This window comes from Lithobates pipiens, unplaced genomic scaffold, assembly GCF_037356315.1.
Source record: "Lithobates pipiens isolate NorthernLeopardFrog02 unplaced genomic scaffold, aLitPip1_a1.2 Scaffold_30, whole genome shotgun sequence".
Classification (NCBI taxonomy): domain Eukaryota; kingdom Metazoa; phylum Chordata; class Amphibia; order Anura; family Ranidae; genus Lithobates; species Lithobates pipiens.
Genome location: NW_027507791.1, coordinates 69,526,490 through 69,551,382, shown reverse-complemented (window position 1 = coordinate 69,551,382; position 24,893 = coordinate 69,526,490). Strand labels below are relative to the sequence as shown.

General features: G+C 40.7%; 1 protein-coding gene across 5 annotated transcripts in view; it reads left to right on the top strand.

The window, feature by feature from the left end:
* LRRC9 (leucine rich repeat containing 9) overlaps positions 1–24,893 on the top strand; it is a 212,075-nt gene that overhangs the window by 103,439 nt on the left and 83,743 nt on the right. For all 5 annotated transcript variants that reach the window (XR_013264863.1, XM_077464391.1, XM_077464390.1 and 2 more), the window contains 3 exons: positions 1,974–2,093; positions 4,578–4,769; positions 15,367–15,492. Coding sequence is in view for 4 of the 5 variants with exons in the window: in XM_077464391.1 (XP_077320517.1) it covers positions 1,974–2,093; positions 4,578–4,769; positions 15,367–15,492 (438 nt within the window). In the remaining variant the exon portion in view is untranslated. The remainder of the gene's footprint in view (positions 1–1,973; positions 2,094–4,577; positions 4,770–15,366; positions 15,493–24,893) is intronic.

The window sequence follows — 24,893 nt, the reverse complement described above, 5'->3', positions numbered from 1 at the left end:
TTGTGAATTTCTCCTAAGCGGTGACGGGGCATACGGGATTCATCCCTACTTCAGCTTCACCACTTCTTTTTTATATATATGGACATTTTTCTATAAGTTTACTGTTTGAGTTGATTTTATGTATTCAATTTATATTGCAGCATGAATGAATGAATGAAATACTTGTATAGCACACAATGTGAACTGAATCGCCTCTAGGCGCTGGCATGTATTGACTAATAAGATACCTGCGGTACTATTAAGCACCAGAGCACTTTATTGTAGTTATTTAACATTTACTATATTCAGCACCCCCTTATCACTTACAACCCACATGGAACAGGAAGGACCAACCCCAAACTGTTCCCACAAAAATGGAAGCATGAAATTGTCCAAAATGTCTTGGTATGCTGACACCTTAAGAGTTCCCTTTACTGAAACTAAGGGACCAAGCCCAACCCCTGAAAAGCTACCCCACACCATTATCCTCCTTCCACCAAATGGTTTGGAGCAGTGCACAAAGTAAGGTCCGTAAAGACATGGATGAGCAAGTTTAGGGTGGAGGAACTTGACTGGCCTGCACAGAGTCCTGACCTCAACCCGATAGAACAGCTTTGGAATGAATTAGAGCGCAGACTGCGGGCCAAGCCTTCTCATCCACATCTGTGCCTGATCTCACAAATGTGCTTCTGGAAGAATGGTCAAACATTCCCTTAGACACACTACTAAACCTTGTGGACAGCTTTCCTACAAGAGTTGATGTTGTTATAGGTGCAAAGGGTGGGCTAACTCAATAATGAACCCTACGGACTAAGACTGGGGTGCCAGTAAAGTTCATGTGTGTGTAAAGGCTGAAGTCCCAATACTTTTGTAAATATAGTGTGTGTGTAAAACAAATCCAAAAACCACCTGTATTGCGGCGCTTCGGAAGCGCTGTTCATTCATTTTAGGCTGCATTCACACCTGAGCGTAGCGTTTTCAAGCGTTTTTTGCTGCGTTTTTTACCGCGATTCGCTGCGTTTTTTACCACGATTTGCCGCGATTTTGTGCAGGGCAAAAGGTCACCAATGTTAAAAGAAGAAAAACACCCAAATCTGCTAAATTCCAGCGACAGAAAAGGGTCCGGAACTTGTTTGAGCTTCAGGCGTTCGGCTTCAGGCGACATGGAGTGGAGATGTGAACCATCTCCATTGAGAATAATAGAATTTTTCCCCTCTAGCGTTTTGTAGCTTCAAGCTTCAAGCTACAAAACGCTCAGGTGTGAATGGGGTCTTAATGGGCAGGGGCATTTTTGGATTGCTTTTTACAGCGCTCCAAACCCGTCCCAAAGATGCTGCTGTTTTCAGGCGCTTTTCAGATGCTATTTCTAGCGCTAAAATGCCTGAAAACTGCCTCAGTGTGAAAGGGGTCTAAGTGTGGTAGTGTGGTTCGTTCCAGTGGATGGTTTTTCACATTCTAGCTGAAAGCAGAAAACATATTATGCCAAATATACCCAATAAATCATGTAGTATTTAGCCGCAGGTTTCTTTGGATAGTGTATACTATGCCCTAAGTCAGGGATCCTCAAACTACGACCCTCCAGCTGTTGCAAAACTACACATCCCATGAGGCATTGTAAAACTCTGCCATTCACAGACATGACTAGGCATGATGGGAATTGTAGTTCCTCAACAACTGGAGGGCCATAGTTTGAAGACCCATGCCCTAAGTCATAATCAGGATTATCTAAAGTGACCTATAAGGGCTGAAATGGGAAGTGCCACAGTACATTGGGAAAGGCATCTAAGTAGGGAAGGCTACAGGTACCCATTTGGCTATCACCAACATGTCATTCTTAAAGATATATTATTAGGCTTTGATATGTATGCTGATTTTTTAATTACTTTCCTCATGATTATATTTTAGGTTCATTGTCCTATTTTTTTCAGCAAAGAAACTCTCTGATTTAATTATTGCATGTGAAAGTCATACTTAAAGTATTTTTTCGTAAACAGGTCTTGAACTTACATGGTAACAGTTTGAGCAAACTGAAGGAGATTTCCAAACTACGTGGACTTCAAAAGCTTATCTTAAGTTTTAATGAATTCTCAAGTCTAGAAGATGTTTCATGCTTGGTAAGTTAGATTTGCCTTTGGAATATATTCTTGTGACTAGCTACTGCTTCATATTAAGTTGCCTTTAGATTTGAATTTTATGTACAAATGTAGTGGGTGACATTATTAATTGGTAATGGGCATTTATGTTTTTACAGTTCTGTACTTTTTATCCATTACTATAACAAGTTTTACCATAAAAGATAAGTGGATTTTTAATTGCCCAATACAGATTCTGTCCCCACAAGTGGCAACTTTTCAAATAATGTTAAACAACAAACGTTGCTTACACTGCTTGGCCTGCTCAGGGCTACCATGAGTGTTTAACCACTATAATGCTGGGCACTTTGACCCCCTTCCTGCCCAGACAAATGTTTAGCTTCCAACACTGTTGCACTTTGAATCACAAATGCGCAGTCTTGCAACACTGTACCCATATGACATTTTTATCATTTATTTGAGACAGATAGAGCATTTTTTGGTGTGATTTTATCACCACTGGGCTTTTTCAATTTTTGATAAACAAATGAAAAAAGACCGAACATTTTGAAAATAAAAAAAGTTTTCTTAATTTTGGTCATAAAATTTTGCAATTAAGTAATTGTTCTTCACTGATGTGCACTTATGGGAACTGATAGGCTACACTGATGGGCACTGATGGGTGGCACTGATGGGCACCAATAGGTGGCATTGATGGGCACTAATAGGCTGCACTGATTGCCACTGATAATCAGGGCACAGATGAAGCTGCCCTAGGCGGTAGTTCCATAATAGCTTATGCTCAGAAGTGAATTGAATGAAACTTATTATTCAAACCTCAGAACTGGTGGCATCTAGTGGTAGAAATGATTTACTGCGGCTGACAGCTTTGGGTTGAATGTGAGTAAAAGAGCAAAAGACCTTTTTTATTTTTACCATTTCTGAGATATTCATTTTTATTTTTTGATGGAGCTTTGAAATAGTTTAATACCCTCAGCATTTTCAACTTAACACATTGAGCACAATAAAATAAACATTCCCCTGTAAAATATTTGTTCAAATTCTTAATCCTGGTATCAACAACAAAAAGTAAATACCTGAAATATGGACTCAAAAATCACATTACATAAATAACCACTAAGTATACTGTGATTGCTGAGTCTGCATTTCAGGTCTTTGATATCTATCTAAAATCTGATGGGACAGTGAGGTTTTGGAGGACTTGAGTCAGCTCATACCCCTCTTGAGTTTATCATTGCTGAAAATTTCTACTGTACTGTACCAGACTGTAAAATCATCCACTATGAGGACCTTCCAGTATTACAAAGTGAAGGTATGTGTTACTGTATCAAAAACACTCATTTTATTGAGGGTTTCTCATTAATTACGTTGGCCTACAGGTGCATCCTATGTACAAAGTGAGTAGTAACCTCTTACTTTAAGGTTTACTATATGTTTTTGGGGGTCAGTAGGACTAAAAAGACAATTCCTGTGAAGGTGTACCTTTTCATTCTGTTAAAGTAAATTGCCAAAATTAGCTTTGGTTTGGGTAGTCACTGTCAAGTTGAATGGGCAGCTTTTTTTGTGTTCCCACCTTCTACTCTAATCTCATGGGACTGTAATGCTTTCTGTTGGATTTTTGTTTTCAACTTGCTTTATATTACACAGAATACAGACATAAGACTCTCCTTGTTGCAACAGGAGATGCCCAAGGTGGTGGTGGTAATAGAAGTGTGTGAATATCTATAAATTACAGTAGAGAGACATTATTGTTGGAAACTTTAACTGGCCCTACATTGCAGGCTGCAAAAAAAAAAAACCAAAAAACAAACAGATTGCTCCATCCAAACGAGGTGGATCGAGGAATCCTTCCTGCTGGAACATTGTATTCTGACAGTGGGGACTCTCTACTGTCAAAATACACTGTTCAGTGGCTGAAGTCACTGATTGAGACCAGTTTTCCAACATTCCTGCTCAACAGAAGTTGATCCAACGATAAACTTCTATTGAACAGGGATGGCCACACATGGATCAAAATTGATCCGGCCCCCGCTGAACCAGCCGATTTTTCAGTCCATCAATGGCCAGCTTTAGTTTACTAAGTAACTGAACTTGTCAGCATCTACTAATAAACTGAAGCACCAGTTTCAGATAGACTTACCCTTTAAAGCTTTAGAAATAGATTATTTTGTGAATGCAAATACTAAACCTTTGCCAAATGTATCAAAATAAACTTGATTTAATTAATTCAAAACCAACCATAGAATTACCAAAGCAAAAGAATAAATAGTTATTGTGGTATAAATGTATTATTTGTTAATTTTATTAATGTTGGGTATATTGAATAAACATATACAGTACTGCAGTGGTTGGCCTTTATTTAATAAACACCTTGCAATATGCAGTTTGGCTGTCATTCTACTGGGCACTGTGGGCAATACTCGTTACTGTATTATGTTACTAAATTAATTTTCAAACTACCAGAACATTATTCATCATATGACTTCATCTCCAACTTCACTGTAGCCGAATCTGGAATACCTTGATGCCAGCCATAACAATGTGACAACTCTGGAAGGTGTTAAAGGACTGGCAAAACTGAAGCATTTAGATGTGAGCTGGAATCAATTATCAAGAATCAGGGAAGATATGAACATTTTACGAACACAAACTCCACATCTTCTGTCACTGCGTATAGCCTACAATCCCTGGGAAAAGGTTAGTGTGACTAAAGAATCCATTTTCCTGTTGTCAACCATGTAAAAGCACCAATCAGTTCTTTCAACTCTATTCCAAATAAAGAAGTCCCAATGGATCCCATTTTGTTTTGCCCCACCCCATAGTAATTCTACCCTATGTGCCCAACAAGCACATACTTGCTGGCACCTGCTGTCCCTTGCTGAACATGGCACACCACAAAATGAGTCTCAGTTTCCAAGAATTAAAGTGTTACTAAACCCACAACCGTAAAATCAGTCTGTATATGCAGCATAGCATGCTTGCTATACTCACTGTGGATCTTAAGGGGTTAATCCTCTGCATTGTGTAAAAAGGCTGTTTTATCCTGTATGCACAGATCCTACCCTTCCTGCATTGTCTATCTGGGGAAGGCCAGCTAACACAGGCAGAGTAGCCAACCTGCACATGCTCAGTTGTGTCTTTTATGCTGGAGAGAACAGTTTCTTGTTTTCAGAACTAGCCAGGTCACATGATATTGACATCACACATTTAGTGAAAATATCCTCCTTACTGGACTCTCAGCACTGGAGAAACTGTGCAGTTTATCACTGACCATGGTATACAGATCATCCAAAAGGGTATATAGTGGCAGTATTTTAATGTAAAAAGAAGATTTTTAAGCTGTGGGCACTGTAGCGGAGCGGATGAACTATTTTCATATTACTGGGTTTAGTAACACTTTAAAGTGGTAGTATGGTCAATTTTTTAACTTTTACCTACAGGAAAGCCTATAATAAGGCTTACCTGTAGGTAAAAAAAATATCTCCTAAACCTGTACGGTTTAGGAGATATTCCCCTCGGTATGCGCCGCTGACTGCAGCAGCGCATGCGCACAAGGGGGTTCTCTCCGTGAAAATCCGGCAGCGCTCGTGCGGCCGGACTGAAATCTCCCGCGCGCATGCGCGGGAGTGACGATATCGCGGCTCCGGCCACTCACAGCGCCGGAGCCGCGATACCCGGAAGAGACGCAGAGGGAGCATGTCGGCTCCCTCGGCGTGGATCGGGCCAGATGTCGGGGCCTCGTTCTAAGGTAAGTATTTCATAATGAGCTAGTATGCGGTGCATACTAGCTCATTATGCCTTTTGCTTTGCAGGTTTAAAAAAAAAATAAATAAATTGCGGGTTTACTACCGCTTTAATGATGAACTTTGTTTAGGAACAGTATGCTCATAACATCCTTGAAACCAAACAGCTACTGGCTACAGTAAAATTAATCATTGTCCGAATGTATTGTGTGATGTTATTCATATATCACAGTATTGAAAGCAGTGGTAGTGAAGTTTGTAAATACAGTGGGTCTCAATTTGGCCACCAATATGTCCAAAGAGCTGCAAAATGACATTTGTACTGAAAATCAGAGCTGTACGTTTTTTTTCAAGTCAGCATGCACACAATGCACAGATGGTTCATATCTGTGCAGTTTTATACACAAAAAGAAACAGGCGTGTTGTAGTGCATTGTTTACGCACATTGTAGTTTCATTCAAAATGAATAGCACTAGTGCTGTGTGTTGCAGCAGTGCGTGGCAAAATGCACTTTTTAACATGTTACTGCAACTCACTAGTCTGAAAAGGCCCTAATACAGAAGATTGTTTAGGCCAGTGTTGGCGAACCTTGGCACCCCAGATGTTTTGGAACTACATTTCCCATGATGCTCATGCGCTCTGCAGTGTAGGTGAGCATCATGGAAATTGTAGTTTCAAAACATCTGGGGTGCCAAGATTCACCATCACTGGTTTAGGCCAACTTTACAGATATGTATTGTGGACAATTAATCGTGTCTGTGTAGCACCCCAATGCACAGATGGAGACAAAGTTAGTTTTTCCCTCAGCTGCCTTCCAGATAGTTACTTGGAATCATGGTCACTTCTGCAGGTGTGATCTGCAACGGCAGTCTGGAGACTCCTTATCAGTGGGCAGAGAGAGGAAATGACAGGCAGAGCATAGGAATCCACACAATAAGAGTAAGCTACTACCAGTTGTTTGTAATGATGCTGTCAAAATGGTAAAGTAAATTTTAAGAAGAGCTGCATTCACAAAGGGAGCTGCCTCCTTAGCTAGCTGGTGACCATGAACTAAGAACTACCTCACAAGATCAGGCGGTTTGACAGTTAATGCTTTATCATTGCACAGATGTACCACTTCCACCTTTCACCAATTAAAAATAACAACTTTGTCATAAAAGCCACAGTTAGCAGCTGCTCACACACAACAACCGATTCACTGCAAATAGAGGTTGACTTACTAAAACTGGAGAGTGCAAAACCTAGTGCAGCTCAGCATTGAAACCAATCAGCTTCCAGATTTTTTTTTGTCAAAGCTTAACTGAACAAGCTGAAGTTAGAAGCTGATTGGCTACCATGCATAGCTGCACCAGATTTTGCACTCTCCAGTTTTAGTAAATCAACCCCAAAGTATAGCTGGAGGAATGTTTTAGCAAAACGCACATTGAGACAGAAAAGGGGTTCTCATGTGGACCCAGGTCAACCTAGCCATGTAGGACTTGAAACAAGTGGTTACATTTGTCCAATCACCGGTAGTGCTCCCCTGGGGTACTTCTCAAGTAGAACTGGCTATATTGGCTCATTGACTAGCTGCACACAAGAGGTGAGCAGCATCTGTCACTGAGTAGTTTGTATGGGTGGCACTCTGAAAAGTAGAAGAATAGAAGGTGATGGGCAGCAGAACAGAAACAGCTGCTGCAGTTTTTCATTCTAGCTTTCCCCGTTGCCAATATGTCAAACTCTGAAAGACAAATCAACCAGAGCTGAACATATAAAATAAAATAAAAATATATATAGAACTCGTAATTAGATACTGCAGCTTGAATACTATAGGTCAAAATACCAAATCCCACGATAAAAACTAAAATACAACAGTACAGCGCAGATAATAAAACATAATACACAAAATTATAATATAAATAAATAAAACGTAATGCAGAATAGGTGAGGTAAGCATCAAGAGTCCACAAGTACAGGGTGTCTCCTTCCAGCAAAGCAAAGTGATGATGTGATCCCTTCTACCAATGGATAAGATGGACTCTCACCTTAAGCAATGGACCCCTGACAAGTCAGACAGGTCAAAAAGGCATATCCCCACCAGGGGTTAATCACCGACATCAGCATTCAAATACAGGTGCTCCTGGAGTGTAATCCTTCTCATATCCCATATACCAGCATAGTTACGTAATATGTAAAAACATAAGATGACAACATCTAGTGCTCTCCGTATCAAAATTTATTAGAAAAGACAGAATAAAATAATGCACTCACATAATTTGTCACTGCTCTCCAGTGCCAAGTTACAGGCAAAAGTGAAACCAAATCGACACACATCCATGCATGGATCAGCGTTTGAAACAAGCGGGTGACGTCACGGCTAATGTCATGTGGTCCATACGCGTTGAGTCCCCGAAAGTAGGCGGGACTTCATCAGCGGCGACGGCGGGACGTCGAACGGCCGCTTTATACTAATAACGCTGATCGCAATAACCAATAAGAACTACTCCCGTGCGCAGGTCAGATCACAAGGAAAACATTACAAACGTGGCCCCGGAAGTGAGAAATACACGTACGACCAGGCACAGGAGAGAAGAGAGAGGATAATTGGTAAACCTGCCGGAGGTGCATATTATGCTAAAATAGGACACCGCTCCCTACATCCTTATCAATTAGCAAAGCGGGACAAGAAAAGTCTCGAATGGAAGCTGTAAATCAAAAGTACAAACTGCACCTCCAGCATTTCCTGAGGAAAAAATAACTAATAACTATAAAAATATCCCCCAAAAAAAACTTACCTAAAAAGTCAATAATAAATTAAAAAATAAAATTAACATTTAGAAAGTAACAACTTTCTTAAAATCATACATGTATTCACTTAATATAAATTCTACTCAAGGAAATATATATTCCTCATCTGATCCATACCTGAACCCAAGGAGAACTTATACCAAAATAAGTGAATTTTTCTAAAAATACCAAATAAACCAATAACTAATGACGTCACCCGTAGCAACCCTGATCCGTGCATGAGAAAAAAAAAATATATACACACACACACACACATATATATATATATATATATATATATATATATATATATATATATATATTAAATACATAAAAATAAATATAAATCACCTGTCAGATATGAAAACAATTAAAATTGAATTCTACGTTCAGGCCCTGGGGGCCAGAACTTTAGTTTCATGAATTCAATAGGATTCTCTCCGACTCAATTGATGTATAAAGTTACATCCACGCCAATGCTTAATAACTTCTTCTATACCCCAAAAGCTCAAACTTTTCGGACTTTGTGCGTGAACTAATTTAAAATGCCGGGATACATTATGTGTTTTAATGCCTTTTTTGATGTTATTAACATGTTCCCCAAGTCTGACATGGAGGGGCCTAGAAGAAGGCTGCAGCCACACTGGAGCATGTATACGACCCCCACAGTCGCACACGTGATTAATTGATCAATTTTATATTCCCTGTTGTTGGTTGCGGCCACAAAGGACTTTCTCTTTTTGATATTGCATTTAGACTGTTTACATGCTGTGCATCCTCCACATGCATAAAAACCTGACAGGAATGAGAATAGCCTACTCTCTGCCTGTACTGGGGGGTCAATAACACCAGGGGCTAATTGGTCTCGCAATGAAGGCGCTTTTTTATATACAAAGGAAGGACGTTCAGGTAGAAGTGGCCCTAGTACACGGTTCTGTCTTAAAATAAACCAATTTTTTGCCACCAATTTCTCAATTTTTTTATGTTGGACACTGTAGTCTAATACCATCCTAAAATTAGCCCCATCCATGTTAGATTCTTTCACTCTATCAGAGACTAATATGGACCTATCCAGCTGTTGAACCCTAATGATCTCATTATCGAGTTCTAATTTGTTGTAGCCTTTCTCTTGGAATGTAGAAGTCAAACAGTCAGGTTCGAAAAAGAAAAGAGAGAGAGGAAGGAGAGGGGGTAGGAGAATTCAAAAGACAAAGGCCCCAATAGGAGCTGGTATCTATAATTTAAGTGGCTGTTCACTGAATGATAATGAGCTGAAAGTTTTGGATAGGGGACTTAAATTTGCTCCTGCTAGGAATTTTAATAAATTCCATACTTACGTTAACATTCAGAAATTTATTAGAAATTTAAACATGAAAAAATATTTTCTCTCTAATCCAGTAAGACAGGTGAGGACGTTTGAGAATCATCACTAAAATCTTCATAATACATCCACCTTCAATCCCCTGAATACCGATAATAAGTTTTTGGAGGTCTTTAAAAATGTGGTACTGAATGATCTAGATAAAATGAAAATACGTAAAGTTAAAGATCCCCAGTATATCAAACAGGGTATGGAGTCTTTGAAGAACAGGAATGATATTATCATACGTCCTGCCGACAAGGGAGGGGGGTTGGTTATTTTGGTCAAGACTAAATATATGTCTGAAATGAATAGACTTTTAAGTGATGTTGACACCTATCAGGTTTTGAGTAAGGACCCCATGTTAATGTTCAAAGATGAACTGCATTGGTTGATAGAAGAGGGGAAAGGAAAGAATATTCTTAATAAAAAAGAGGGACTATATCTGGATCCTCTGTTTTGTAGGACTACTATTATATATAGCCTACCAAAGATACATAAGGATTGTGTCAACCCCCCGGTAGGCCCATAGTAAATGGGATTGATTCCATTTCCTCCAGGGTGGGTCAATATATTGACAGCTCCCTACAACCGTTAGTGTCTAAAACTGAGGCGTTTCTCAAAGACACTAAACACATTATCCAAATCCTTGAGACTTTGAAATGTTCTAGATCATGTATACTTGTTACTGCTGATGTAGGCTCACTGTACATAATCATTGGGCATAATGATGCTCTTGCTTCCGTACAGTGGGCCATGTCTAAATTCTCTGATCTTTCTGAAGGTCATAAAAGGTATCTTCTCAAGTGTTTAGAATTCTGTTTGACAAGGAATTATTTTTGGTTCAACCAGCAGTTCTATTTGCAGACAAGGGGGGTTGCTATGGGGGCTAGGTTTGCTCCCAGTATGGCCAATTTATTTATGGCCCACTGGGAGAAGGACGTGGTTTTCCATAATCGCCCCTCGGAATTGATCTGTTATAAGAGATTTATCGATGATTTAATAATGGTATGGGAAGGTGATCGAATTAGTTTAGATAGATTTGTGAGCATCATTGACGCTAACACCAAGAATATCCAGCTCTCCTGGAATTTTAGCCAGGATAAGATGGTATTTTTGGACCTTTGAAATTAGGAGGGAAGGTGATAAATTGTGTCTAAACAATCACTTTAAACCAACTGACCGTAACTCTTATATTCCTCTGGGGAGCTGCCATCACAAATCTTGGTTGTGTAACATCCCTAGAGGACAGTTTGTGAGACTTGGACGAAATTGCTCTAATGTTGAGGATTTTATAAGTCAGTCACAAATTTTGTCTTCTAGATTCCAAGAGAAAGGCTACAACAAATTAGAACTCGATAATGAAATTGTTAGGGTTCAACAGCTGGATAGGTCCATATTAGTCTCTGATAGAGTGAAAGAATCTAACATGGATGGCGCTAATTTTAGGATGGTATTAGACTACAGTGTCCAACATAAAAAATGTGAGAAATTGGTGGCAAAAAATTGGTTTATTTTAAGACAGGACCATGTACTAGGGCCACTTCTACCTGAACCTCCTTCCTTTGTATATAAAAAAGCGCCTTTATTGCGAGACCAATTAGCCCCTGGTGTTATTGACCCCCCAGTACAGGCAGAGAGTAGGCTATTCTCATTCCTGTCAGGTTTTTATGCATGTGGAGGATGCACAGCATGTAAACATTCTAAATGCAATATCAAAAAGAGAAAGTCCTTTGTGGCCGCAACCAACAACAGGGAATATAAAATAGATCAATTAATCATGTGTGCGACTGTGGGGGTCGTATACATGCTCCAGTGTGGCTGCGGCTTTCAGTATATAGGTAGGACTTCTAGGCCCCTCCATGTCAGACTTGGGGAACATGTTAATAACATCAAAAAAGGCCTTAAAACACATAATGTATCCCGGCATTTTAAATTAGTTCACGCACAAAGTCCGAAAAGTTTGAGCTTTTGGGGTATAGAAAAAGTTATTAAGCATTGGCGTGGAGGTAACTTTATACCTCAATTGAGTCGGAGAGAATCCTCTTGGATGCATGAAACTAAAGTTCTGGCCCCCGGGGGCCTGAACGTAGAATTCGATTTAAATTTTTTTATATCTGACAGGTGATTTATATTTATTTTTATGTATTTAATTTATTTATATATATATGTATATATATATATTTTTTTTTCTCATGCACGGATCAGGGTTGCTACGGGTGACGTCATTAGTTATTGGTTTATTTGTTATTTTTAGAAAAATTCACTCATTGGTATAAGTTCTCCTTGGGTTCCGGTATGGATCAGCTGAGGAATATATATTCCCTTGAGTAGAATTTATATTAAGTGAATACATGTATGATTTTAAGAAAGTTGTTACTTTCTAAATTGTAGTTTTATTTTTTAATTTATTATTGCCTTTTTAGGTAAGTTTTTTTTGGGGGATATTTTTATAGTTATTAGTTATTTTTTACTAAGGAAATGCTGGAGGTGCAGTTTGTACTTTTGATTTACCGCTTCCATTCGAGGCTTTTCTTGCCCGCTTTGCTAATTGATAAGGATGTAGGGAGCGGTGTCCTATTTTAGCATAATATGCACCTCCGGCAGGTTTACTAATTATGCTCTCTCTTCTCTCCTGTGCCTGGTCGTACGTGTATTTCTCACTTCCGGGGCCACGTTTGTAATGTTTTCCTTGTGATCTGAGCAGCGCACGGGAGTAGTTCTTATTGGTTATTGCGATCAGCGTTATTAGTATAAAGCGGCCGTTCGACGTCACGCCGTCGCTGCTGATGAAGTCCCGCCTGCTTTCGGGGACGCAATGCATACGGACCACGTGACATTAGCTGTGACGTCACCCGCTTGCTTCAAACGCTGATCCATGCATGGATGTGTGTCGATTTGGTTTCGCTTTTGCCTGTAACTTGGCACTGGAGAGCAATGACATATTATGTGAGTGCATTATTTTATTCTGTCTTTTCTAATAAATTTTGATACAGAGAGCACTAGATGTTGTCATCTTATGTTTTTACATATTACGGAACTATGCTGGTATATGGGATATGAGAAGGATTACACTCCAGGAGCACCTGTGTTTGAATGCTGATGTCTGTGATTAACCCCTGGTGGGGATATGCCTTTTTGACCTGTCTGACTTTTCAGGGGTCCATTGCTTAAGGTGACAGTCCATCTTATCCATTGGTAGAAGGGATCACATCATCACTTTGCTTTGCTGGAAGGAGACACCCTGCACTTGTGGACTCTTGATGCTTACCTCACCTATTCTGCATTACGTTTTATTTATTTATATTATAATTTTGTGTATTATGTTTTATTATCTGCGCTGTACTGTTGTATTTTAATACGTCAAACTACCAATGTTTCAGGCAGCTATTACAGCCACAGACACAAAAGGTCCACAGGACATATATTGCCCACTGGCTGTGTGTTGGACACCAGGGGTTTAAAACCTTTATTTAAGGTTTTAAACCTAGCACACATCTCCCATGTAAGGGGATACCGTGGAGGACTCCTTGCTGCGTCTGGAGTTCTTCAGGGAAAACAGAGGTTCATTAGACCCCGCAGAGAGCTAAATCTGCTGGCGTATAAGACCTTGCTCTTTAGGGGGTCCACCAGTTCAGATAAAGGTTCCCCCACACAGAGTGGGGTTTGTTGTTTTTTGATTCGAGGATCTTTCTCCTCCTTCTTGTCTCCTCCCTTTTTCCCTCCTTTGGTGAAGGTGGAAGGATTTGGGATTTTACTACACCTTGGAATTATCTTTTTTCCATGGACTCAATTGTTGTTGTTATTTTTATTACTGTTGATGAAGAGTTTTTCATACAGACTTTCACATACAGATGTTCATTTACTGTTTGTTCACTCAGAATTTGTTTTATTTCAATAGTGCACCTTTTTGTGTTTTTTTTCATTTGTTACACGGGATCACTTACGGTATAAGCTCAACTTATTTGTGTATAATTTTTTGCATTATAGAGTTATTTGATAGATTTTGTTGCAGCTATACATATGTTTGAAACTCTAGTGCAGTATAACTCTACATTTTTTTTCAATGATGCAACATGCATTATACTTACCAACCAATCAAAAATCACCTTTAATTTGTGTAATTGCGTTAAACTGGAAGCTGACATCCTGCTATTTGATGTGAATTACATCAGTGACCTGGATGTCTGTTATTGTTGCTACTGCGGGGCCCTGTTATGAAAGCTGACTGCTATGGGATTGTCTCTTTAACTGTCCTATGTACAACCTTTACGCTATTACAAACCCCCCTTCCCTTTCTTTAACAAATTGAATACTCTCATATAAGTTTCTAATCAATCAATTAATCAAGCTAATGGCATTTAAAGGTAACCAGCAATCGAGTAGCTGTTGCTGATCTCCCTCTGAAAATGGAATGGAATGAATGAAAACAGCTGAATGCCTCAGTTTGTTGCAACCTCTGGGCAGGAGTGTGAAGAGCCGAGTACACAGGACTCCCTATCAGTCTGTACTGGGAAGCACACTAAGGACTTTTCTCTTGTTCACAGTAGAAACCCCTTCAAAATTATTTTAAATAGTTTATTTTTTATGTTAGAAACTATTAGAAAATGTCAGTACAGTGTATTTTAAAAACTGCTCAGAAACTTCACTTCATAATACTGATATGGTTGAGGAACGGTAAATCACCTTAACCTCTTTTACAGCATAAACAGTAAAAATGTATCCCATGTCTTATTTCAGTGATTACTCTTCCTACAGTGTTAGCTGAACAATACTCCATTACATTGGCTGCAATGATTTTAGCCCATAAAACCAAATTACACATGATTATAATTGGCGATATTGTATGTTCTAGCTGGGAATGAAAAGCCGTCAGTTGATGGGCTTGCTAATATCCAACGCTGTTTGTGTGTCTTTTGTTAGTCTGTGTCACAATACAGAGTTCATCAGGCTGTGAACAAAACCTCAATTACTTACCTTCATCTTTTCCCATACCAGTTGCAGAAATCTAGTATACTTTGGAGGCTGATGTTTTTCTTACCACTAGATTTTCAGTCCCTTTACTGTTTTTTTACAAGCTTTTCTAACATCCTTATTGTGCAAAACCCAAGATTGGACATCAAAAAAAAGAAAATTCTGCCTTTTTTTTTTAAACTTTAATAAGGATGTCATCATTTAGCTGAGGCTAACAATTGCAGCATTTCCTTTCAGCAGTTTTCAATGAGCCATCTTGAATACATGACCTAGTTTTCTGACGCCCCTGAGAGCCAGTACAATGCACGTTGTTACTCCTGTGCTTATGTGTAATAAACATTTTCATTACTCTCACTGAACTGCCAGGCCATCCATCATGCAGGAAAATTTTAAAAAAAAAGCCTTATTGACAGAACCCAATAGCTGACATGACTTTCCATTCCTTTCCTAGCCAGCTTCTGTGCGTATGGTAGCGATTGGAAGGTTAAAGTCGCTGATTCATTTGGATGGGGTCCTGAATACGGAAGAGGAAGTTTCACAATCTTCAAAGTTTTTTCCTGAAGGCCGGATTACACAGGTTACATTTCAGTACTTTTTAATAGAGTAAACATTGATGTTGATATATAAATTGTCCAAACACACTGGGGTTCATTTAAAACTGGAGAGTGGATAATCTGGTGCAGTTGTGCATGGTAGCCAATTAGCTTCTAACCTCAGCTTGTTCAGTCACCCTTTGACAAAAAAAGACTAGAAGCAGATTGGGTTCTTTTTGCACGCTCTAGTTTTAGTAAGTCAACCCCACTGTGGGCTTTTTTTAGGCTCCATTCTCACTTTCGCGACCCCACGACTTTGATCCAACTTTACACTCTCTGGATCAAAGTCAAATCAAAGTAGTGCAAACATATTTTCCAAGTCACTGCAACATTAAGTCACACCTATTTAAACGGTTGTAATTAAAAATTATGGGCTACTGATGTCCAAAGTTGCATGACAAGTCGCACAAGTGTGAATGGATCCTAAATAATGCAATATACCTTTATTTTACCCATTACCAATTTTAACCAATCGTGTATATGTCCGAAGCTAAACACAAACATAGGAGAGCAACTGAACTTTTGAGCACAATCTTCAAGGCAGAAAATCTTACTTGGTAAGGATGCAGAGGATAGTAGGACCATGCTGTATCACCAACTGCAATCCAAGATGTTCTTTTGAAGTCAAAGACTGGTTTAAATTTACACAAAATAAGCAAAAGGTCAAAGGATTTAAAGTAGATGTAAACCCAATGACTAAAGGTCCTTTCTAGAGGGAGATTGGATTAAAACGGACCGCAGTCTGTTTTTATCTGATATCATCTGATCTGCCAGACGGATGAAAAATAGGGTCACCATCCATCTGGATTTCACGGACAGGATCGGATCGGATAGCAGTGCGTGTCAGCGGAAATGTCACCGCTGACATCCACTACTCCGTAGGAGTGAATAGATGGTCCAATCAGGTCCACTTAAAAAACTGCCAGGAGGACCTGATCGGAAAGCATGTGTGAAAGGGGCCTAAAGTCTTGTAAAATATTTAGCATCTTAATGTAACTTAAAAAATCCTCATTAATATTTTTAATTCCGCAAACCAAACTTCAAGAGTAATATTTGTTGCACTTACATTGGACCAGCTTGGCTCAATGTAAGTATGCATATCTCATATTTGGAGGGCAGCTGGGTATGTTGTAAATCTCTGTAGCAGTCCACACTACATACAGTGATAGCCGTGATCTTCTGGGTGCTGTGTGAGCAGCTTCCTATCTGCACACTAAAAGCATTGGGTCCCTTGCTCAGCATCTCTGACATTGATAGAATGCATTATGTATTTCAATGAATACAAGGTGCTCTCTGATTGGCCAAGGGGAGATCCACACATCATCGCCCCTTTCTCATCACCTCATCCAGCCAGGGACATCTGGTAATCCTACCATGATGTTCCTTGTTCATGCACGTGCTGTTGTAAGGTGACAAGGCTATCTCCCTGTCTTCCAATTGTTCTCTTGTGTTGTCACCTTGTCACACAGGCTTCTAATGGAGCCTATAAGTGGCTGTCTCAGCATGTCAAACAGGCACAATTCACTGTTGTAAGGAAAGGGATGGTCGGCACTCAGGATGACATTGAAAATAGTATTCCTTTTATTAAATACATGTGCAGAGCTGTAAAACAGTCTACGCGTTTCGGACGTTAGTCTTTTGTCATGGCATGGCACCTATGCGTTTTGGACATTAGTCCTTGGTCATGGCATGGTGTGTAGGCTGTTTTACAGCTCTGTACATATATTTAATAAAGGAATACTATTTTGAATGTCATCCTGAGTGCCGACCATCCCTTTCCTTATTCTGGTACGTTGGAGGTGTCAGCAGCCTCAATGTCTGAGCACCGGGCGGAGCTTTTATGTGGGAAGGTTCCAGCGCCTATACACCTGTTTTCCTTGACAGTTCACTGTTGGCACTTTCAGTAAATCCTCCTTGAGTAATGCCATGCAACCTCTCTGAAGTACATGTCGATATAAAGCAGTGGCAAACACAGCCCCTCCTATCCATACATCCAGCCTCCTAATCTACATACAGGGATGCCGGACCATGGATTCCAATGGAGGGGGGGTGTTTTTTTTAAGCATGTGTGATTAGAGCTAGAGGCTCTAATAGGCTTCATAAAAGGATGGGCTCCGGGCGCAAAGCACTGCACCCGAAGCCCACTCAGTTGTGTGACAATAGCAAATGACAATTTGCTATTTTCACAATAAATCTCATGAGACCCGTTTCCTGATTGGCTGAAAGGAGAAGCAACTTTTTTGGCCCTGGGGGAGGAGGAGTAAGGAGACGCATGGAGGGGAAGGCCAACCCAACAGCTACCACGATGGCTCGCATATAGCGTCTCTCTCTAAAGTGGGGGGGAGTCATTGGTTTGCCACCCCAAATTTTCGAGCATTGGCCACCACTGATGGGAAGTGGCTGCAGGAGATCAGCGGAACAGAAGTTCAGCAAAGGGTGTAAAAAAGGTCAAAATAAGTATTTTACTGCAAAAAAATGTAATTATTTTATATGTGATACATAGGGGTTGATTTACTAATACTGGAGTGCAAAATTTGGTGCAGCTCTGCGTAGAAACAAATCTGCTTACAGGGTTTTTCGTTAAAGGTTTCGTGAACAAGTTGAAGTTAAAACTTATTGGCTACCATGCACAGCGGCACCAGATTTTGAACTCTCCAGTTTTAGTAAATCAACTCTACAGTGTTTTTGCAAATTGTTATTCAGCTATGGTTTAAATCTACTTTTTATTAACTCAGATGCGTACAGAGTTTCAGCAGATACAGTTAGGGCTATATATATACGGACATAGGCACAATTTTCATACTTTTGGCTCTGTATGCCACCAGAATAAAAAGTAAAATGGAACAATCCAAAGTGCAGACTTTCAGCTTTAATTCAAGGGGTTGAACATAAATATCAAGTACAAATTGTAGGAACTGCAACCATTTTTTACACAGTACCCCAGGGGCTCAAATGTAATTGGACAAATGAATATAATCATAAATACAATTTTCATTTTTTATATTTTTTTTTGAGAATCCTTTACTGACAATGACTGCCTGAAGTCTGGAACCCATGGACATTATCAAAGACTGTTTCCTCCTTTCTGATGCTTTGCCAGGCTCTAACTGCAGCTGTCTTCAGTTGTTTTTTGTGGGTCTTTCTGCCTTTAATTTTGCCATCAGCAAGTGAAATGCTTGCGCATTTGGGCTGAGGTCAGGTGATTGACTCCGCCATTGCAGAATATTCCACTTCTTTTCCTTCAAAAGCTCCTGGGTTGTTTTTGCAGTGTGTTTTGGATCATTGTCCATCTTTACTGTGAAGCGCCGTCCAATCAACTTTGCTGAAGTTGGCTGAATCTAGGCTGACAGTATATCTTTAAACACTGCAGAATTCATCCGGCTGCTTCTTTCTACTGTCACATCATCAATAAACACCAATGACCCAGTGCCACTGGAAGCCATGCATACCCATGCTATCACACTGCCTCCACCATTATTTATAGATAACTTTGTGTTCTTTGCATCATGAGCTGTTCCAAGCCTTCTCCATACTTTTTTCTTCCTGTCATTCTGATACAGATTAATCTTAGTTTCATCCATCAAAAGAATGCTTTTCCAGAATTGGTCCAGCTTTTTTAGATGTTTTTTGGCAAAGTCTAATCTGGCTTTTCTATTCTTCAGGCTTATGAAGGGTTTGCACCTTGTGGTGAACCCTCTGTATTTACTTTCACAAATTATTCTCTTGATTGTAGGCTTTGACAATGATACGCCCACCTACTGGAGAGTGTTCTTCACTTGTCTGGATAAAAGAAGCAGACGGAAATTCCATAACATCAAGCGCATTTATTTTCAAGCCTTCACAGTGAGTACAGTCAGCAGCAGACTAGTTTCAGTGATAAGCCTTTTTCACAGCACAGGAGTGCTGTAAACAAGGCTTATCGCCAAAACTAGTCTGCTGCTGACTGTACTCACTGTGAAGGCTTGCAAATAAATATGCTTGATGTTATGGAGTTGCCGGCTGCTTCATTTCTTCGATGACCGCTTGTCTGTTGGAGTGTGGGAGGACACCTCAGCTTGGACACCCTGACTGCAAATCAATGTAAGACTTTGTTTCCCATTGCTCTGAGCCATACAATCTTTGATCAAATCACTTGTCTGGATGTTGTGAATGGGTTTTTCTTTACCATAGAGAGGATCCTGTGATCATCCACCACTGTTGTCTTCTGTGGACGTCCAGGCCTTTATATTGCTGAGCTCACCAGTGCATTTTTCTTTCCTCAGAATGTATGAAACTGTTGATTTGATTTGGCCACTCTTAAAGTTTCTGCTATCCCTCTGATGGATTTGTTTCATTTTTGAAGCCTTACAGTGGCCTGTTTCACTTGCATGGACAGCTCCTTTGAATGCATGATGTAGGTTCACAGCAATAGATTCCAAATGCAAATACCACTTAGAATCAACACCAGACCTTTTACCTGCTTCATTGATGAAGAAATAACACCCACACCTGGCCATGACACTGCTTTTGATTCAATTGTCTAATTACGTTTTGTCCCTTGAAAAGGGAGGGAGGGCTATTCTAAAGAGCTGTAATTTCGAAACCCTTCCTCCAATTTAGATGTACATACCCTCAAATTAAACTCGAGAGTGTGCACTTTCAGCCCATATCCTTTATATAACTATAGCTTGAATAAATACCTGTGTCCAAATATATATGGACCTAACTACATTTCAGCTAACCTCCAGGAAATGCCTATTTGGATAAGCATGCTAGGGAACCTTCCCAGCTCTGTTTTAAACCCTAATTCCAGGAAATATTAACTATTTTAATGTTATGTGTTATTTTGAAACCCAGCAATGAAACCATGAAAACCCACAGTGAAATAATGAAATGCAAAACTAACAGTAAGTTCTTCTTTAGATATGTTTAAAACACTATTCAACCTTAAAATAGAAATAAAAACCCCAAGCGGTCATTGGAATTGTTACAAAAATGTAATATAAATACAACGTTTTCACAAATGTGTCTTTAATAAAGTCTCTTCCACAAGTAAATGTGTAGCTTCTCTGTGTATAATGATTTTCAAACCCCTTCACATATGAACATTTCAAATCCATGCTGCCCCACAACTGTGTTCTTAGACAAACTCACCAGAGGTAAATGGCCTTGCTCAGTTTTCAGGTCTATATGCACCTTGTTTAAAAAATCATCCCATCCACAAATTGATTGCTCTTCCAAGTACTCCATATCTCAGCCAATATTAACCACTTGCCTACTGGGCACTTTTACCCCCTTCTTGCCCATGCCAATTTTCAGCTTTCAGTGCTTTGAGTGACAATTGCGTGGTTATGCAACACTGTACCCATATGAAATTTTTATAATTTTTTTTTCACACAAATCAAGCTTTCTTTTGGTGGTATTTAATCACCACTGGGTTTCTATTCTTTGCTAAACAAATTAAAAAATTAAAACATTTTTAAAAAAAAAGTTAACATTTTTCATAGTTTGTTATCAAATTTTGCAAACAGGTTATTTTTCTACTTCGCTGATGGGCACTGATAGACAGCACTGATGGGCAATAATGAGGCGGCACTGGTGGGTACTGATGAGGCTGCACTGACAGGTGGCACTGATAGGCTCTGATAGGTGGTACTGAGAGGTGGCAGTGATAGGTGATACTGATAGGGGACACTGATAGGCAGCACTGATAGATGACACTGATGGGCACTGATTGGCAGCATTGATAGGAAGCACTGGTGGACAATGATTGGCAGCACTGGTGGTCACAGTTGGGACTGCACTGATTATCAGTGCACATGTCCCTAACACAAACCAGTTACCAGCTTGTGCTTACATCCTGTGATCAGCTGTCATTGGCTGACAGCTGATCAAGTAATAAAGGGGCACTGTGATTGGCCTTTTACTCTGATCTGTGATCAGCTGAGTCCGAAGGACTCGATGATCACAGAGCGTGGGGGCAGCGCGATTATGGGAGGACGTCCATTGGAAGCCCATGCTGTACCTGTCTTTCGGCTATAGCGTGGGCGGCAAGTGGTTAAAATGGGTACAACTCTCCATTGTGTTATACTTTTAAAAACACTTAATGTTATTATAGCCAACAAATTGCACTTATATCCTATAGTGCTACAAACTACACCAGTTATTATCTGTACAGTGCCTTGCGAAAGTATCCCTTGAACTTTTCAACCTTTTGCCACATTTCGGGCTTCAAACATAAAGATATAAATTTTTTATTTTTTGTGAAGAATCACCAACAAGTGGGACACAATTGTGAAGTGGAACGAAATCTATTGGATTTTTTTTTTCAAATATAAATTTTTATTAATTTCAAACAATGCCCAACATGGGCATGGACATAACATATAACATAGAAATGTGATACACAAAGGGGAAGAGAGGGAAAGGGAAATACATATTAAATATATTACCGAAAGCAAGAGGAAGGTAGGTATACAGTACACACTTACATGGCATACTAATCATAGCTCTATGGAAGATCGAATTCAATCTGCCATCCGGTGATTACCGCTTATCCAAGCATAAAATCTCCATTAAGAAGCCAGAAGTGTATCCAAGAGCCTAAGTCCGTTCAGTTCCCTCAGCTCTTGCCCTCGTCAGAATCTCATTACCCCGGCAAAAACCCAGTGCCAGAGGGGAGAGGCCATTGGTAATGGGGGAAAGGGACATTGAAGGGGAGATGATGAGGGAAAGGAAGGGAGAGGGGGAAGAAAAAGAAAAAAAAAAAAGGGAGGGGGGGGGGGGAATTCTGGTTGAATCAGGACTGCCCCAACCCATACGTAGTCTATAACGCTGACCATATTACACGGTCCTTAATGATACTCCTTCGGATGAGAATATGAACTGGTGCCAGAGTGCCCATGTTTTCCTAAATTTTTCCTGCTGTTGCCTCCCCGTAAGCACCAGGTCTTCCAATTTACTAACTTCCTCCACCCTACGAATCCAGGACGCCACCGATGGAGGGGTCTGGCTTTTCCAGTGGAGTGGTATACATGCTCTAGCCGCATTTACTAGGTGACGTAGGATGGATTTCTTGTATCTTTTAGCGGACATGGTATTAACGTGCAGTAGGAAGAAAGCCGGGTCATTGGGGACATTGTATTCCGTAAACTTTTGAATAACGGTCCTGACCGTGGACCAAAAATGAGACAACTTCGAACATGACCAAAATATATGTAACAACGTGCCCTGCTCTTGTCCACATCTCCAACAAAGCGCAGAGACGCTCGGATAGAAGGAGTGTAGAGCCTGAGGGGTTAAGTACCATCTCGTTAGGAGTTTGTAGTTAGTTTCCTGTATGTTCGTGCAGATGGTAGACTTTAGGGCCAATGTTAGAATACTTTGAGTCTGGCTCGGAGTAAATTTACAGTTCAGTTCCCCCTCCCATTTTGTCAGGAAGGTCAAATGAGCGTCGTCCACGGGTGTGATAAGAAGGTTGTACATTGTGGACAGCGTTCGCGGAAGCACCCCGGTACCAGAGCAGTATTCCTCAAAGTCGGTCAACGATTCGTCAAATCGCAGGGGGTTCTGGAGAGCCCTAAGAAAGTGTCTAAGTTGGACCGCGGTCCAAAAGGCTAGTTTATAGGGTCCCGATGTGTTACAGAGCGTCTCTATGGACGGCCAGTCCCCATGCGCCCGGAAGTGTCGTGCTTGTGTGCACTGTCTACTGGACATGGCCTGCAAAAGTTGGGTGTCTAGCCCTGGAGAGAATTGCGGGTTCCCTATAATAGGATATAGCGGAGAAGTAGGTGTGGACAGTGACTCTTTTGAGTATAGCTGTGATCCCACCCGGAGGGTCGTCCCCATCAGGGGATGTCTCTTCATGTGGGCTGGGAGATGTTTATAACACCAGGCAGCTCCCCGTAGTGGCACCTGCGTCTGGGCCTGTTCCAGACGTATCCACAGCTTCAGATCTTGGTGTCGGCACCAGTCTATAATTCTACCAAGATGAACCGCTTGATAGTATTTTTTGACATCCGGAACGGCGAGGCCGCCATAGAGTTTGGGCATGGAGAGTAAATTCCGGGCTAGTCTCGGTTTTCTATGTGCCCAAATAAAGCCGGCGAACAGAGCATGTACCTGTCTAAAAAACATCGTAGGGACCGAAATAGGAAGTGCTTGCAGCAAATATAAAAATTTGGGCAAGATGCACATCTTAAGAAGATTACACCTGCCAAACCAGGAGTGAAGGCCCATACTCCAGGATTCTAATAGGGTCCTGGTTCTGGCCAGCAGGGGAGGGAAGTTAAGTTTAAAAACATGATTTAGATTTGCAGGGATAAAGGTCCCTAGGTATGACAGAGCCGTGGATGTCCATTTAAAATTAAAGTTGGAACGGAGCCCCCGTATGGTCGCTTGCGGCAGTGCTACCCCCATGGCCTCCGATTTAGTGTAGTTAATTTTTAGATTGGAGATCTGCCCGTATTCCTCGAATTCCCTGAGGAGATTTGGTAGGGATATCCCTGGATTGGAGAGGGAAAACAGCAGGTCGTCCGCATATGCAGAGACCTTGAACTGGGCATCACCCGCGACAATGCCGCGGATATCGGGGTTATTCCTAACTTTACATAAAAAGGGTTCTAAGGAGAGGGCAAAAAGGAGGGGTGACAATGGGCAGCCCTGCCTGGTTCCATTTGTAATTGGCAAGGGTTCCGACAGGATCCCATTCACCTTAATTTGTGCCGTTGGGGCAGCATATAATTGGGCTATCCACCTAGTCATTTTCTCACCTAAGCCTATATGGCGGAGGACAGTGAACATATACTCCCAGTTAACCCTATCAAAGGCTTTTTCTGCGTCTGTATTTAAGAAAACGGAAGGGGTCTGAGTCTGGTTCGCGATGTGGATCAAGTTCAATACTTTAGTTGTGCTGTCTCTGGCCTCCCTAGTAGGGATGAACCCCACCTGATCTAAATGGACTAGGGATTGTAAGTGTCCGGTCAATCGGGTTGCTAATATTTTGGTGAATAATTTAAGGTCAGTGTTCAACAACGAGATCGGTCTGTAGCTACTACAGGCCATGGGGTCCTTGCCCTCCTTAGGAATGACCGCGATATGGGCTCGAGTGGTATCGGTGGCGAAGGTGGCTGTGTTCCCTATGTCATTAAAAAAGGTCACCATATGGGAGCTAAGGGTGGGGAATAGGGTCTTATAATACGGGAGAGTAAAGCCATCCGGTCCAGGAGCCCTCCCGGGTTTAGCCGTATTAAGTGCCAACTCTAACTCTTCCGAAGTTATTGGGGCTTCTAACTCGGCTACGCCGTCAGGTGATAATGTAGGGATCTGGCTGGAAGCTACATACGCCTCCATCAGAGGTCGTCCTCCCGGTGGGGGTGGTAGGTTGTAGAGGGTATGGTAGAAGGTT